The sequence below is a fragment of the Bos mutus genome, chromosome 19 (assembly GCF_027580195.1).
Source record: "Bos mutus isolate GX-2022 chromosome 19, NWIPB_WYAK_1.1, whole genome shotgun sequence".
Taxonomy (NCBI): domain Eukaryota; kingdom Metazoa; phylum Chordata; class Mammalia; order Artiodactyla; family Bovidae; genus Bos; species Bos mutus.
Window position 1 is genome coordinate 48,346,506 of NC_091635.1, and position 16,488 is coordinate 48,362,993.

The following is a 16,488-nucleotide window of genomic DNA, read 5'->3' on the forward strand; positions in this document are numbered from 1 at the left end:
GGGAGCTCTACAACAGCAGCTGCCAAAAACAAAACGCTGACCTGGGTGTGGCCAGCAAAATTGTTTATAGTTTGCTAAACTTTAATTACCTCCAGGAGTGCTATAATTGTGGATGAGGTGGTAAACCAAGAGACGTGTGACTACATTCACATGGCTTTATGGCTGCAAGAACATGTAGCTTTTCCACACATTCATCATTCTTTATACACTTGTGAATATAATACAAAAGATAGCAAACTACAGCCTCTAGACCAAATTTAGCCCACTGCCTATTTTTGTAAATAAAGTTTTACTGGTGCACCAGCATGCTCATTTGTTTACTATTATTATCTATGCTGCTTTTTGCATAATTATGGCAAAGTTTAGTTCCAACAGAGAATTTATAGTCTACAAAATCTAAAATATTTACTATCTGGACCTTAATAGAAAAGTTTCCCAACCCCCTGACACAATACAACCTTGGAACCCTCTAAGTGTGGAATGAGAATCAGACTATAGGAACCCTATACTTACTAAGGAAATGGGACTTAAGAAATAAGTTCTTGGTCTGAAGAATTTCTACCTTTCTAAAAAAAAAGTTTACAAATGAGAAAAGGCACTCAGATGGAGAAAATGAGACTGCCTAAGGCCCTACAAATTACAGTGTTTTGAAAAGCTTTTTAGTGGTGTGGAACCTATAGGTAAGAGATACGGCCTCATCCAAAACAAAAACAAGTTTCTCCTACCTCAATGAAATCTGCTCGAGCTGGCATGTATCCTGCCATGTCCCGAGAAAGCAAGGAGTCAAAGGTAGGTCGGGGAGGGTCATCTGCAGCTGAAAGAATTTTGAGTTTTTCTTAATAACTTAATAAAATACTAGCATAAAAAAAGTAACACAAAATTCTCACTTAGATTCTGAAATATTTTTATTTAGAGAAAGTGTCTGAGAGAATAAATAAAATTCAAAAGATTTTTATAAAGGAAAGTAAAAAAGTAAAGTATTATGGAAACAAACTGATTTCTTAAAAAGAAATTAAGGGGACTTCCCTGGTGATCTAGTGGTTAAGACTGCATTTCTACTGCAAGGGACATGGGTTCGATTCCTGGTTGGGGAACTAAGACCCCACATGCTACAAAGGGCAGGGAAAAGAAAAAAAAAAAAAAAACAGATTTAGGGAATCCTCTAAGTAAATATGGAAAATTCCCTCTGCTTTTTACTTCCCTAATATAAAAGAAAATCAAGGATCTTTTCTTTAGCATTATAGAACTTAAGTATTTACCCTGTCTGCTTCAGCTCCCTTCTCAGTATCAATTTACAAATCCCATCCAACTGATAGGCAAAAACCCTACTGGATTTGGAGTGAGCTGGAATTGACTCACTAGTCCTGGGATCTTGCACAAATTATTTAACCTTTCTGAATTTCAGGCTCCTTGTGTGCAAAATCAAAGCACTTGGCTCTTTCTGTCTCACTGCATTGCCATGAGGAAGAAATGGTCTAAGCCATTTGAGAACAAAGTGCTAACATCCAAAGGGCTTATCCAAACAGGAGATAGCCCCAGGTTTTGAGTTAGTCACCTATGAAACTGTCTCCAGAAAGTATGAGGAAAGAGGCAGGGGAAAGAAAAATAATCATATCTCATTATTTGTGCCCTGGGAGTCATTCAGAAAAGATGTCCATTTATAATTCATCATGGGTTTGGTTATGTTTTGTTAGACCCATGAGTCCCTAAGTCACATGAGATTAAAAAAAAAAATTTGTTATAATTGCCACAACCAAGTGAACAAAAATAACAAATTGCTTCTTGGACTTAATACTGGGATGGTTAATTATAATGAGTTCAATACTGGACTCTCTTACTGATACAAGGAGGTACTCACAGTGAAATGGAATGGCTGTGTCAGCAGTTTTTGCCTCCTCTGCTTGCTTCAGGTTCAGCAGGGTAGATGCAAACAGAGGGTTATTGATGAAATGCTTCATATAGTGCTTCTCACACTCCTCCTTGGTCTTGGTGCACATCTGATTGGCTACATCCTGCCTAGAGTGTGGGAAGTGAGAAAAGGACGCAGAGTTTTCATTTATGCATAATGGTCAAAGTATGGTTTGTTCTTTCCATATTTTAAGTCCCACTGATATAATGTGTGGAACTTGATACCCACAAACTGATATGATGCAGCTATTGGCAGAACAGTGAGACAAATATAAACATAGTATTGGTATAATCTGATGTTTCAAATCCTGCTATTCCATGATAGAGGTGCCAGTATCTAAAAAAGTCCTTTTCTTTCCACCAAAATAAGGAAGATTACTAGAAAATCCATGAATTTCCCTGTGAGCTAGGCTCTACTGAAAGAATTGCTATAATTAATAAGCCAGAACATTTATATTTGCATATTGTATAGTTTACAAAACACTTCATGTGAACAAACATTTCTTTACTAGAGCTCTCATGACAGACCAAGCTCTAAGCTGGAAATATGTACAACATAAGTGACATAAATGCTAGTATTAACTGTGTAGTGTATTTACTATCTCAGTTTCACAGATGGAAAAAATGAGGCCCAGAGGTTAACAAACTTGCTTAAGAACACAAAACACGAAGTGTTAAAGCCACTCAATCTGTACTGACAAACCCTGACTCCTGGCCCAGATGATGCAGAGGTAGAGGTGAAATCTCTCGAAGTCTCCTCTCAACCTCTCTTCCACGACACTTCACTTGTATCGTGCCTTCTAAGGCACGTGCCTCCACTTCACTTGCCTCCTAAGGCATACTATACTCTGATTCATGTACTTCAACCAACTGTACATACATGCTGATTCCCCTACTAGACTACAAGCTTCCTGAAGACAGGACACATTGTCATAATTCTTGGCTCCAGCATCCTCACCACCAAGCTTAGTGCCTTACCCATAGTGGAGAGAGAAACGATGGTCTTTGCTAAGGAAGGGGTACAAAGAGGAATAGCCCCTTTTAGACAAAAAATGAAAAACTAGGCCAAAGAAGACTAGCAAGAAAATGATCACTTTTTTCCTATCTTCTTTCATATTCCCATAGTAAACAAAATTTTATGATGCTTAATAAATATAAGCAAAATATGAATGGAACTGAAATCTCTTGCTTCAAGGCCCTGGACATAAGGGAGGCATATGTTGATATATTTTATCAACATCTGATAAAGAATATACTCTAGGAAGTCAGGACAAGGAAGAGCTACTTAGGAGTCCTCTTGCAACATTTGGTCATACGAAGTCATTTTTTAACTTCCTAAGCTTCAGATTCTTCATGAACAAAATATATTCAATAATGCCTCTGCTATCTAGTTCATAAAAAGAAATCATCAGTTTGAAAGTACTCCAAAAAGGTAAAAATAAAAGTAGCAGTATCATTATTAAGCAGTGTCACCTCATAAGGCAACTGAACGTTGTTCAATTCTGCCATGCTAGGAATAAGCAAGTACATACAAGCTAAAACCAGAAAACGCGAATAGGCAGTCTATCAAATTTGAATCTCAGGCAAGCTATGGCCATTAATCTGAAGTCTGACTCACTTAAATGACAAGGTCATCTATAGCCAAGAAAAGTTCATAAAACCAGAAAGGAAGAATAACTAATAGAGTCTATACTTCCCCACTATTCAGAGAGGAATAATCAACCTTCTGTGGTTTGATACATCCAAAGTGGTCTTTTAAAGCTGGTCAGTCACAGACCACTAAACATCCTGTAGCCTTGTGAGGCATTTCAGCCTTGGAAAAACACGTGTAGAAGGGAAAAGGACTTGTCGCTAAGTCATGGGTCAAGAGAAAAGCAACATACGGCCCCTACCTCCTTTTTCTGAGGTTCCTCCTTTTAATTCAACAGCACTGTCTTTTTGGAGCCCACTAGGGCAGGACAACCCCTTCTCCCAAGATCTTACCAATTTCCAAAGCCACAGTCCATCACAGCTTCTAAAAGAGCCATTTCTTCTTGAGCAGTCCAGCTGGGATCAAGAACAGGAAAATCTGAGGTCTGAGGAAGAAAAAGTTCTGCCTAAGAACAGATAGAGAAATAGAACCCAGCACCCCCAAACGGACTTAAAATTAAGTCCGATAGCTGTCATTCCCATGGTGTTGAGAGACGCCTGAAGAACGTCCTCATTAGTTGTTCGCACTCCCCACCTCCAGTTCTACCATTAGGATCTCCAATAAATACTATCAACCACAAATGCCATTTAGCTCATGTAGAAAGACGTTTCTTAAACTTAGCACAAAGGTAGAGATAAGTATAATAATAAGTGTTCCCATTTAGTTAAGAGAGGAATACAAATGTGTATATTTCTATCTATTAAAATGCACGATTAAATCATATATTAGAACCAAAGTTACCTACTGGGGAGGGAGGGAGAAGACAGGATGGAAAGGACAAGGATAAAAGCTGGTCCTCTCTGAATATTCCTTTTTTGTAGACCTGACTTTGAAAACATAAATAATGTACACTATTAAATTTTATTTATTTATTTTTATTTATTTATTTATTTTTATTTTTTATTTTTCACCATTAAATTTTAAAATCACAAGAATCAAAAGTAATATGTAACAAATTAACCTATGGATTAATTTTAAGGCATAATCACAAAGAAAGAAGCAATCCCAGGTGATTTTAAAACACAATAATTTGACTATATATTTATCATAGAATATACTTTAAAATGTAAAACAAACTGCCAAAAAAACCAAGTAGTGATTGACAACTATTGTTTTCAAACAGTGTTGGTAGAGTTATTCTGAGATTAGTATACGCTGATGTGGTGTGGGATAAAGCTGTCAAGTAACCGTACTGGTGTCACTGGACAGTGGGATTTGGGGCTTGGGGGAAAAAAAGATAGGTGATCTATGAGGTTATGTAAAACCATGTGGTCTTGTATTTGAAATGGAAGTTTTAGTATGAACTCATAATGTATTTTGTCTTAAAAGAAAAATTTCCAATATAGAGCACAACTAGTGATTACCAGTATGTATGTGGGGGGTAAAATATAGGGGTGAAGGAGTGGGAGGTACAAACCATTGGGTCTAAGATAGACTACAAAGATGTATTGTACAACACAAGGAACACAGCCAATGTTTTGTAATAACTGTAAATGAAGTGTAACCTTTAAAAACTGTGTAAGAAATTTCAAAAAAAAAAAAAAAACCCCAAAAAAACCTGTCCTAACACTGTTCAATGAAAAGATCTAGAAAAAATGACTAATCCAACAACAATGAACACTTCCAGTGCCCTATGTGCGGTCTCTAAGTACAATTTTCCACTAAAGGAACCAGGGCTGTTTCAAGAAAAGACTCATTTTAGTTTTGGGGAGGAAATGTACAAGATGAGACTGGAAAATTTTGTTATACTGGAAAGCAAAGAAACTCTCAAAGAATATAAGGGTTACGTCAAAAGGATTCAGAGGTCAATTTGTAGAGGTTCCCACCAACTAAAAATGGAACATTTTGAACATTAAAGAGAACAACAATTGCAAAGGTTTAAAACATGCCAAACATTCTCAATGTCTAGAGGATGCCAGAGAAGGAACTCATACATTCAAAACTAGTAACAAAGGGAAATAATTTATCCTGCCTTTCTGTACAAACTTTACCTCAGTGAGGTGTTTCTTTTTACAGAATTATTTTAACCCCTAAATTAAAAGAAGTGATAGAATTAAAAGAGAACTTATGTATTCTGCAATCCTAGATGAACAAATCTAGACAATGATGGTGAATGAATCTGATATAGCCAATATATGTTACTACTAATTTGTAGGAAACTTCTGTAGAAGTCAGAGGAACATGTTAATCGGCAAAATCTAGACCGCGTGAACATCTATAAGACAAACAACGCAGGTTTTTAAACAATCAAACTATATGAAACAAGAAAAAGAGTGAGGGAGGGGTAGGAAGGAGAGGAAGAACCCATAGGATAAATATATAAGGTAACCAACCTAGAATAGTTAAAACAAAACAAAACAAAACAAATGTCACACAAGAGCCTGGGCTTCCCTGGTGGCTCAGCAGGTGAAGAATCTGTCTACAATGCAGGAGACACACAGGAGACATGGGTTCAATCCCTGGGTGGGGAAGACCCCCTGGGGAAGAAAATGGCAACCCACTCCAGTATTCTTGTCTGGGAAATCCCATGGACAGAGGAGCCTGGCAGGCTATAATCCATGGGGTTGCAAAGAGTTGGACACTTCCTGAGTACTTCCTAGCACACACGCACACACACACACACGAGATCTTTAGGAATTCTCCTAGTGGTCCAGTGGCTAGGATTCTGCTCTCAACAAAGGGGGTGCAATTTCAAACTCTGGTCAAGGAGCTGGCATGCTGCAACTAAGAGTTCGCATGCTGCAACGACGAGAGAAGATCCCCACAACTAAGACCCGGCAGGGCCAAATAAGTAAATAAATAGAAGAGCAATCCTTCAATCACACAGGTGTTTAGAAATTGTTCTATCTTCTGTTAATGACACACACACATAAAAAACCCTCTGTGGTCTGTCAAATTATATTACTAATAAGCAATACATTTTATCTGAGCACCTACTAGGAATATGCCTCACGTGAGGTACTATGAGATCCAAATGAGAAATTTCAGAGCTTGTATCTGTATTAAATTCAAAATAATCACTCAATCTGGAAAGTACCATAAATACAGGCAAATACAACAACTCATAGTTGAAAAGCCTGTATTTATAAAAGTGTATTTTCTAATATTAATTAGCCCTCACCAATTTTACTATAAGATAAACCAGAAAGACTTTCTACACCAAAGCAAAATGGGCATAAAAGGCAGTTTTTCTTAAAGTTGAATCAGTGTTTCTCAATTTCTGAACCCAATCTTGGCCCTGCTGCTGCTAAGTCACTTCAGTTGTGTCTGACTCTGTGCGACCCCACAGACAACAGCCCACCAGGCTCCCCTGTCCCTGGGATTCTCCAGGCAAGAATACTGGAGTGGGTTGCCATTTCCTTCTCCAATGAATGAAAGTGAAAAGTGAAAGTAAAGTCGCTCAGTCGTGCCCGACTCTTAGCAACCCCATGGACTGCAGCCTACCAGGCTCCTCCATCCATGGGATTTTCCAGGCAAGAGTACTGGAGTGGGTTGCCATTGCCTTCTCCGAATCTTGGCCCTGCTGAACAAGAATCTCTAATAGCAAGGTCTAGGAATCTTTAAAATTAAGAAGCTCCCAGGTGATTCTTATGCACTAAAGTTTAAGAATCACTGGTATAAAGGGTGTGGCAAAAAGAGGTGCCTTGACTTGTTCAAGGTTCTAAGAATTATAAGACAAAAATAGGCAAAGAACTCAGAAATCTTGATTAATGCACCACCCACCACAGCATGAGTAACTTCCAAAAATACAGCACTGTGAGATGGCAAAAGTACTGAAAACCATTTAAAGTTTTCTGAGGCTTCATATGGAAAAAAAAAAAAAAAAAATCAAGGTTTTAGTGGTTTCATGTATAGAAAACCAAAATTTGGTCATCACTCCTATGGAAGGAGATTCATCTTTTCCTTATCTGGGAGTAAAGACTAGAAGAATAAAAAAAGAGCATTAGTAATCTCCAAAAGCGCTATAAAATAAAGAACAGAATTCTGAAATGTGTTTGAATGGGTGTAGAATAGGTGAGAAAAGAATGATGTAATCTGAAGAGTTAGATGGACTTGGAGAGAAACTTCGTGCCATCAGCATTAGGCAGAAGGCATGGTGCCCAGAACAGTTAAAGCGAGTTCATGGTCAGTCTTCCTGCAGAGGATAACCTCAATCTACTTAAAGTACACTAAATCACAATCCAAATAAATAAATATGTATTCTGCTTCTTAGCATTCTTGTGTGAATTTTGGATGAATAAAGCTAACTTTTGAAGATGGGATAACCTTAGTGAAATGAACTCAGAGCCACAGCTACTCTGACCACACTCTTCCTCCAATCCTGCATTCATTTTGCAATTAACAAAAGAGAAACAAAAGGGAAAAAAATTCTTATTTCATATATTCCATATCATATGTTGTCAGAGAAATGCAAGTTAAAATGAGACAGCACCATATACCTATCAGAATGGCCAAAACCCAGAACACTGACAACACCAAATGCTGGCAAGGGTGTGGAGCAACAGGAACTCTCTTCCATGCTGGTGGGAACACAAAATGGCACAGCCACTTGGGCAGTTTGACAGTTTCTTACAAAATGAAACATACCCTTACCATACGATTCAGCAACCATGTTTCTTGGTATTTACCCAAAGGAACTGAAAACTTAGGTCTGAAGAAAAACCTGTATGTGGATATCTATAGTTGCTTTATTCTTAATTGTCAAAACTTGGAAGCAACCAAGATATCCTTCAGTAGGTGGATGAATAAATAAACTGTGGTACATCTAGACAACAGACTATTATTCAGGGCTAAAAAAGAAACAAGCTATCAAGCCATGAAAAGACATGCAGGAAACTTACATACATATTACTTAGTGAAAGAAGCCAATCTGAAGAGGGTACTCTATACGATCCCAACTCTATGACATTTTGGAAAAGGCAAAACCATGGAGGTCACCAAAAGATCCATGGTTGCCAGGAGTTAGGGGGAGGGGTGGATGAGGAGGCAGAACACAGAAGACTTTTAGGACCGTGAAACTACTCTTTATGATACTATAATGGTAGATGCATGTCGTTCTGTATTTCCACAAATCCACAGAATGTGTTAACACGCAGAGTGAACCCTAATATAAACTACGGACTTTGGGTGATAATGAGGGTCAATGTAGGTTCCTCAGTGATAATTTATGTGCAATTCTGCTGGGGGATGCTGATAATAGGGGAGGCTATACATTTGTGGGGGCAGAGGATACACGTGAAATTTATGTACTTTGTACTCGATTTTGCTGTGAACTTATAACTGATCTAAAAATCAAAGCCTAATATTAAAAAATATACTCCAAACCTTACAATTAGTGAAGAAAATACTTAGAAGACTGAAGGTGTTTAGAGAGAGGTAGGGGAAGACCAGAAGGTTGGCTGCCAAGAACTCTTACCAAGGAGCATATCTTGAACTAATTCATTATAGACCAGGACCTGATTCTCGGCATTACAGGTCCAGAAATTCACTCAAGGCTTCACAAATAAGACTTGGAGATGCTGAGTTCCCCTTTTCAAACTTCTAAAAGACAGAAGTAGACATGCTATAGCACTGTGGTAGACAGAATTCTAAAGATGCCCTCCACTCCCCAAAGATTCTTGTCCCCTGATTAGTCAAACACTAACTAAATATTCCTGTGAAGGGACTATGCTGACCAGGTACTAATTAACTGACTGTAAAATAGGGCGATTATGCAGGTAAATCCACTGTAATCACATAGGCCTTAAGAGAGAAAGAAGAGTCAGAGAGATTCAGCACAGGAGTCATGAACCAGGAGAGGTCAGAGAGGCCAAGTATTTCATCAATAACCTTCAAGACCTCCCTGCTGTTGGTGGCTTTGAATATGGACAAAGCGTGTCAGGAACCTCTAGAGGCTGAGAGCAAGTCCCAGCCAACAATCAAGAAGGAAACAGTATCATCACTCCTACAACCTCCAGGCAGTGAATTCTGTCAACAACTTGAATGGGAAGAGTCTGAAAGTGGATTCTCCCCTAGGGTCTCCAGATAAAAATCCAGACAGACCAACACTTTCATTTCAGCCTTACGGAATCTGGAACAAACCAATTAACATAATTGGTCTTCTGACCAACAGAACTGAGATAATAAATTCCTGTTGTCTTAAACTGCCTCATTTTTGATAAGTTGTTATGGCAGCAAGAGAAAACTACACAAGTATCAATCGATTAATCCATGACGTGAGACTACTGTCAAGAAGATGCCCAACCAGCATTCTTTCCTTTAAGAAAAACCAACAAAGGAGGCCAAATGTAAGAAAACTACTTGGTGAACCAGGCGATAGGCTCTGATAACAGACAGAGGTATTGTATACACGCCTGCCAAGCATACCAGATATTTACTTTGGCTTAGTAAAGTGCCCACTCCTCTGGCTAGATATTGGAATGCATGCTGTCACTTCAGTCGTGTCTGACTCTGTGTGACTCTGCCAGCTGTCCATGGGATTCTCCAGGCAGGAATACTGGAGTGGGTTCCCATTTCCTTCTCCCAAGATATTGGAAGGACACTACTAATATCCATCCATCTCTCATTCCTTCTTTACAGGTGTCAAAAAAACCAAATTATAGCCAAGTCTTTCTCTGGCCTATGAGTCAATCTATCTCTTCAAAGTGAGTTTACATATTACTATATCATTCACCCAATACTCATTTTACAACTTAACTCTCCGAGGGTAACCAATTTCTCCAAGGCCGAGAAGGTGGAGTGCCAGACATAAATCTCACCACTGCCCACATGAACCACATAAAAATACCATTAGCCAAACACAGTAACAATACATTTACTGTTTATAAATGAACCTAGAAAGCAGCACACCTCTAACCCTTACATAGTAAATCTCAAAGAATACTTCCTTTAAATTCCTTTTAAATTAAACCAAAAATCTGAGTATATAAAATGATTTTCAGACTTGAATGCTTTAGTAGATCCATAAAATCCTAAAAAGCTTATTGGGCAATGATTACTTAATTCAGATATGGGGGAAAGAAAAGGGAGATACTTGCAGATGAAGAAAGACTAATACCCAGTATAAAATCTGAAAATGAAGGGAAATTCCTACAACTTCATTACCATTATTTCATAAGTATGATCACTTTGATGTTTCTTGTACTCAAATCCTCGTGTGAAACACTGAAAAAGAAAGGAAAATTAAGTTACCAAAAAGTTACATTTTGAAATGCTTTCTTAAAGGATAGAAGATGACTTGGGGGTATTTTACTCTTGAATGAGTTTTTAAGAATTCATTTACTCTTGTTTGCAGCCACAACTCAAAGGTTAGGTTCATGATCACAGCTTTTCAATGGCCCTCATAGAGAAAAAACAACAATCTGGGAAAAAAGACTTATTCCTAGGACAACTCCTCCTTTTAGAAAAGCATAAGCCCTGGAAGCAGACTGTCTAAAATTGAATCCTTGCTCTTAGTGTATTTCAGCAATTCTAAGATACACTTTGTCATGTTTTCAAACTCTGAAATATGGATTCGTCTTATAATAAAAAGTATATTACAACTTCCATTAGCCATTTTTACACTTTAACATCTCTGAAATTGGGATGTTTCTTTTAATCAATAGCATTCTGGATCTGATAAAATATGGTATTTGCTGTGTGACCCTGAAGCAACTATTTAACCTCTCTTTGGCCAAGTTTCCTCTGTAAAATAGGAGTACTAATCATTACTACTTCCTAGGGCTGCAGTGATGATTTAAAAGTTAATTCATGCAAAGTACTCAAAATAGAGCCTGGCACAGAGTAAGCACTTATCAGTACTGCTATTACTATCATCATCGACAGAACACTTTGTTCCTTTGTCACCTGCCCAAACATCACTCTTCAATAAGATAAAAAACAGTGTCACAGGAGGTATCAAAAGGAATAATCCTCCAATTCTGTTTCCTGTAGTTCCAATACTTGAAATCTACTGGCAAAAACAGCATTAGGTTGATACAGGAGGAAGTGGAATATTCAACAGACTATCTCATCCATCTTGCTCTCTTCTCCAATTTTTCACTGGTAAAATGGATAATTAAAGACTGACTAGAAAAAATAGATTTAACTACGTACGGTCCTTCTGAGCAACTGACAGTCATCACTGAATTTACTATGCCTATAAAACTAGGCAAGCCTTCCCTTAATGAGTTACCTGTAAGCAGAGGAAAAAAGGAGGTGGACCACATTCTGCACACTTGATATAAGGCTCCATGAGGTAGGAGGAGCAGCCTCGGCAAGGTGGCTTATCAGAGGGATCACCTAGAACATAAAGAAAAATTACTAGCTTTTAAACACCCTATGACTATCTTCAGCACCAGAAGCTAGAAATCTGCAAATGATTACACAAGGTAATACACTGTGCTGAAAAGTTCATGGAGATAAGATGAGCTCATTCCAAATAGGAAAACACAAAAATGATGTTCCTTTTTATTTCAGGGCAGCTTTGTTCCTTCCTACAGTACCTACTATTTCAAGCATTTAAGTAGATATGGCACCTGCAGAGAAACAAACACAAGTTTTAACTGGAAGTCTCATAGTGCCCACAATTTATTTTCCCATGGGAAAATAATGTCACCTACCTACCTAACACATATACAGTTACAGATAAGCCCATCTGACAAAATGTTAATAACTGCTGTATCTGGGTAATGGGCTACAAGTAATCACTGTACTGTTGTTTCAAATTCTTTACAAGTTTGAAATTTTTCATAATAAAAAGTTGGGAGCAAAAACTCTTTAACTATACACCTTGGGATATACTAATTTATACCTGAGTTGGGAGTTAAACCTAGGACAGCTCCCTCCCTTTCTCCCATAGGAAGCAGAGAGCAGAGCAGACCTTCCTCCAGTTCCAATGACAGTGCTATCTCTGAAATACCAAGGCAAGGAGTACAACCCAAACTCTAAGGCCTAAAGTTATAAAAATGCATACATGTGTGTCCCTGGCTGTCCCAAACTGCCACTCTCGAGTCAGGGCAACACAGCAGAGTTGTTCTCTGTGATCCACAGGAATCTAAGAACACAGGCTTGAAGGTAGAGAAGGGATTTAATCTGTTTGGCCTGAGGCAGACATTTCTCACATTCTGTAATAGAATGCTTCTCCCTAAAATCCAAGAAACACTCTTCAAGGCACCTTTCCCTCCTTTAAGTGGTGATTATTATTCTTTTTTTTCTAAATGAAGACCTGTAGAAAGGTGACAGGAAAGAAAGGTAATCTTTCTGGCCATAGCTTCAAAGTAAATATCTGGAACAGAAACTATCCCATTTCTCCCATTTAAAACAAAAATGATTTTATATTAAATGTCAATTTTTATCAAATTACCTTCTCACATCCTTTTAATGATACGTTTTTCTTTTTTCAAACTTTCTTCAACAATAACAACAAAAAAATTGACCAATGACTGACCTAAATAGGTTTTAAACTTTTATGTCAAGAAGTAATTGTTTTACAAAAAATAATCCAACTTATAGTTTTAAAGATTTTAGACAATAAAAGAATGTCACCCTCTATTACCATGCTGATTTCCAGCCCTTCTTCCTTGTATGTGTGTGTATATATTTAACAAACGTGAGATACCACACATGATGTTTTATAGCCTGTTTTTTTTTCCACTTGACAATATATACTCAACATCTATCGTGACGGTACACACAAAGCTCCCCCATTCTTTTTAATGGATGAATAATATTCCAGTATATCAATTTCCTAACCTAGTGGTTTTCAGCTGCCTCCTAGGAAAGCACTGTGTAAATGTGAGGAGATGCCTTCCTGTTGCCATGATGACTAGGGAGCACTACTGCACTTAGCAGCAGGGACCAGGGATGCTAGACATCCTACAGCACTCAAGACATTACTACACACCACAGAACTGGCCTGTCCACTGCACAACTTTCAAATGTCCCACCAGATGTTCAAGTAGGTGAAAACTTATTCATAATTACATGACCTGAAACCTAATTACACATAAGACAAAATGTTCCTGATAGTTCTAACATGTGCTGAATTTCCAGGAAGGCAGCTGCATTACTTCAAGAGGAGATTTTATCTTGTTTTGTTCAGAATGTTACTAAGACTTAAGTTGTGGTATTTCTGAATCACCAATGCAACACACATGAATCACTGTGCATTTGTAGTTGTAATATGCACAGTGATTCAACATATGAATAGAAGCATCTGACTACTAAGGCATTATGTCTTCCACTGTAATGACTAAACATATGGAGATAGGTATTATTTTGTTATAAATTACATTATTATATATTACTTCATTTATCCTTTATAGTATAGTTAGGGCATTATTTTTATTTCTTTGAAATCATGGGCATAGATATGTTATCTATGCATTTCATTTCCAAATAGTAAAAGAGGCTTTAAAAACATAAAAATCAAACACTGAGTCTCATAAGATTGAGAACCACTAGTCTAACCAGTTCCCTGCTGCTGGGCATTTACGTTGTTTCCAATTTTTCACTATTATAAAAAATGCTGAAGTCAATGTTCCTGTACGTTAGGTTGGTGCAAAAGTAGCTACAGTTTTGCGCTATTGAAGCTTGCCATTTGATATTAGAATAATTCTTAAATGTGGTTATGTTATACAACATTTTAATGCACATTTCTTGCTTTATGTTTTTTTGCTAATGACTTAATACTTGCTATTTATTTTATATTTATTTTAGACTATAGAAATAATAGACAAAAAAGCAAATTCAAGTGATTTTTTTAATTCAAGTTCAAAATGGTTCGTAAAGCAGCAGAGACAATGCACAACATCAACACCACATTTGGCCCAGGAAGTGCTAATGAACATACAAGTGCAGTGGTGGTTCAAGAAGTTCTGCAAAGGAAACAAGAGGCTTGAAGATGAGGAGCACAGTGGCTGGCTATCGGAAGCCAACAACCAATTGAGAGCCATCATTGAAGTTGATCCTCTTACAACTATACAAGAAGCTGCTGAAGAACTCAGTGTCGACCACTCTAAGGTCACTCGGCATTTGAAGCAAATTGGAAAGGTGAAAAAGTTTGACGAGTGTGTGCCTCATGAACTGACTGAAATAAAAAAAAAAAATCATCATTTTGAAGTGTCCTCTTCTGCTGGGAGCCGGCGTGAGGAGCTCCGCCCGTGGCAAAGGTCATGAGGAAGGAGGCTCGGCATACGCAAAGGTGGGATCGAGCCTCAGGAGTCCCCCTGGATATTCTCGAGCATCTACCCCCAAAAACCAGAGTCTGCCTACTTTACTGCTTTGTGCTCTCACCTCTGACATTACTGGGGGCTGTCCCCCACCACCATCTCTCTCTCTCTGATAAAGAGTTAACTTACAGCTCCAGTTAATAAAGTTCCTGGGCATTAGGAGTGTTTAAATCCAAACCCCTCAGATAGCTCTCTAACTCACCTGACAAGTTTACCCGGACTCCTACAGCTATGCATAAGATTGTTTACAGTCTCCCAGCCACGAGAGGCAAGGGAAGCTTAAGATATTCAAATAGCTTAGAGCCTCTCAGAGAGATAGAAACTGTCACAATAAAACTAGTAAAAGATTTCATTGATGAGCCAATGCTTGCTGCCAAGCTTCCACATCCTCTGTATTGTATCCTTGAATGTGTATTAATTAATATACTTGGTATGTAGAAAAAATAAGTAGTGGCCTTGGTGCTAGCAACTTTAGACCCTTAAGGTAATAAATTCTTTCCTTTGTTGTAAACCCACTGCACCTCTGCCCTATAGGAATGCAACTTTATCTAACACCTTCAGAGGATGGCGCCAAACTTCAAAATAATTACTCTTAGAGAAAATAAGTCTCACGGTTGACAAACCTTTATCAGAGTCATAAAATGTTAATAGGCCTTCTGGCCAGAAGATGATGTAAATCACCTAAACCATTTGTATACGATAAATTTGCAGGAAAGAAACCCTGGTTTTGATAAGGATCAGAGACTGCTGACTTTGCATGATTTCACACCCCCTATTATCCTCTATGTACAGCTTAGGATATAAAAGCCCCTGTTGAAAATAAAGCTACGGGCCTTGCTCACTGAAGCTTGGTCTCCCCATGTCATTCTTTCTCTCAACCTCTGGCTGAAGTTTCCATCTGGAGTGCGGAGGTCCTCTGCGGCCATTTATTTGCCTGGGCTTCTAAGACCCACTCAAGAAGGTGCCTAAGGTGGGGCACCTTCTGCTATTCGAGAGGGCGCCTGCGGCCTCCATGGTCAGAGCTAACTTGATGTCACAGGTTATATTGATTTTCCGCGTAAACCAAGCTACTCAGCCTCTTTTCTCCGTTGAATTTTCCTACTGAGCTATCCTCATTCTATTACTCTTTATATCTCTGATGAATATTTAAATAAAGCCAGCGTAATCGCCGACTCTGTTTCCCCTTCAAACTCCCTGGATCAGCCGGGGCTGGACCTCGGCAGTCTTCTCTTATTCTACACAACAATGAACCACTTCTTGATTAGACTATGACATGCAACGAAAAGTGGATTGTATACGACACCCAGTAACAACCAGTTCAGTGGCTGGACCAAGAAGCTCCAAAGCACTTCCCAAAGCCAAACTCCCACCAAAAAAGGTCATGGTCACTGTTTGGTGGTCTGCTGCCAGTCTCATCTACTACAGCTTTCTGAATCTCAGCAAAACCATTACATCTGAGAAGTATGCTCAGTTTACCGATGAAACGCACCAGAAACTAAAATGCCTGGTATTGGTCAACAGAAAAGACCCAATTCTTCTTCATGACAATGCCTGACTGCACGTCGCACAACCAAGGCTTCAAAAGTTGGACGAATTGGGCTACGAAGTTTTGCCTCATCTGCCATATTCACCTGACCTCCTGCCAACTGACTACCACTTCTTCAAGAATCTTGACAACTT

General features: G+C 38.4%; 1 protein-coding gene across 5 annotated transcripts in view; it reads right to left on the reverse strand.

The window, feature by feature from the left end:
* TADA2A (transcriptional adaptor 2A) overlaps positions 1 to 16,488 on the reverse strand; it is a 46,231-nt gene that overhangs the window by 21,746 nt on the left and 7,997 nt on the right. For 4 of the 5 annotated variants that reach the window (XR_011468059.1, XM_070390505.1, XM_070390503.1 and 1 more), the window contains exons 3-7: positions 11,772 to 11,878; positions 10,703 to 10,762; positions 3,892 to 3,983; positions 1,859 to 2,016; positions 726 to 814 (exon numbers count right to left, since the gene is read on the reverse strand). Coding sequence is in view for 4 of the 5 variants with exons in the window: in XM_070390505.1 (XP_070246606.1) it covers positions 726 to 814; positions 1,859 to 2,016; positions 3,892 to 3,983; positions 10,703 to 10,762; positions 11,772 to 11,878 (506 nt within the window). In the remaining variant the exon portion in view is untranslated. Of the gene's footprint in view, positions 1 to 725; positions 815 to 1,858; positions 2,017 to 3,891; positions 3,984 to 9,014; positions 9,140 to 10,702; positions 10,763 to 11,771; positions 11,879 to 16,488 lie in introns of those variants that run through there. The other variant, XM_070390506.1, reaches the window with a different exon arrangement.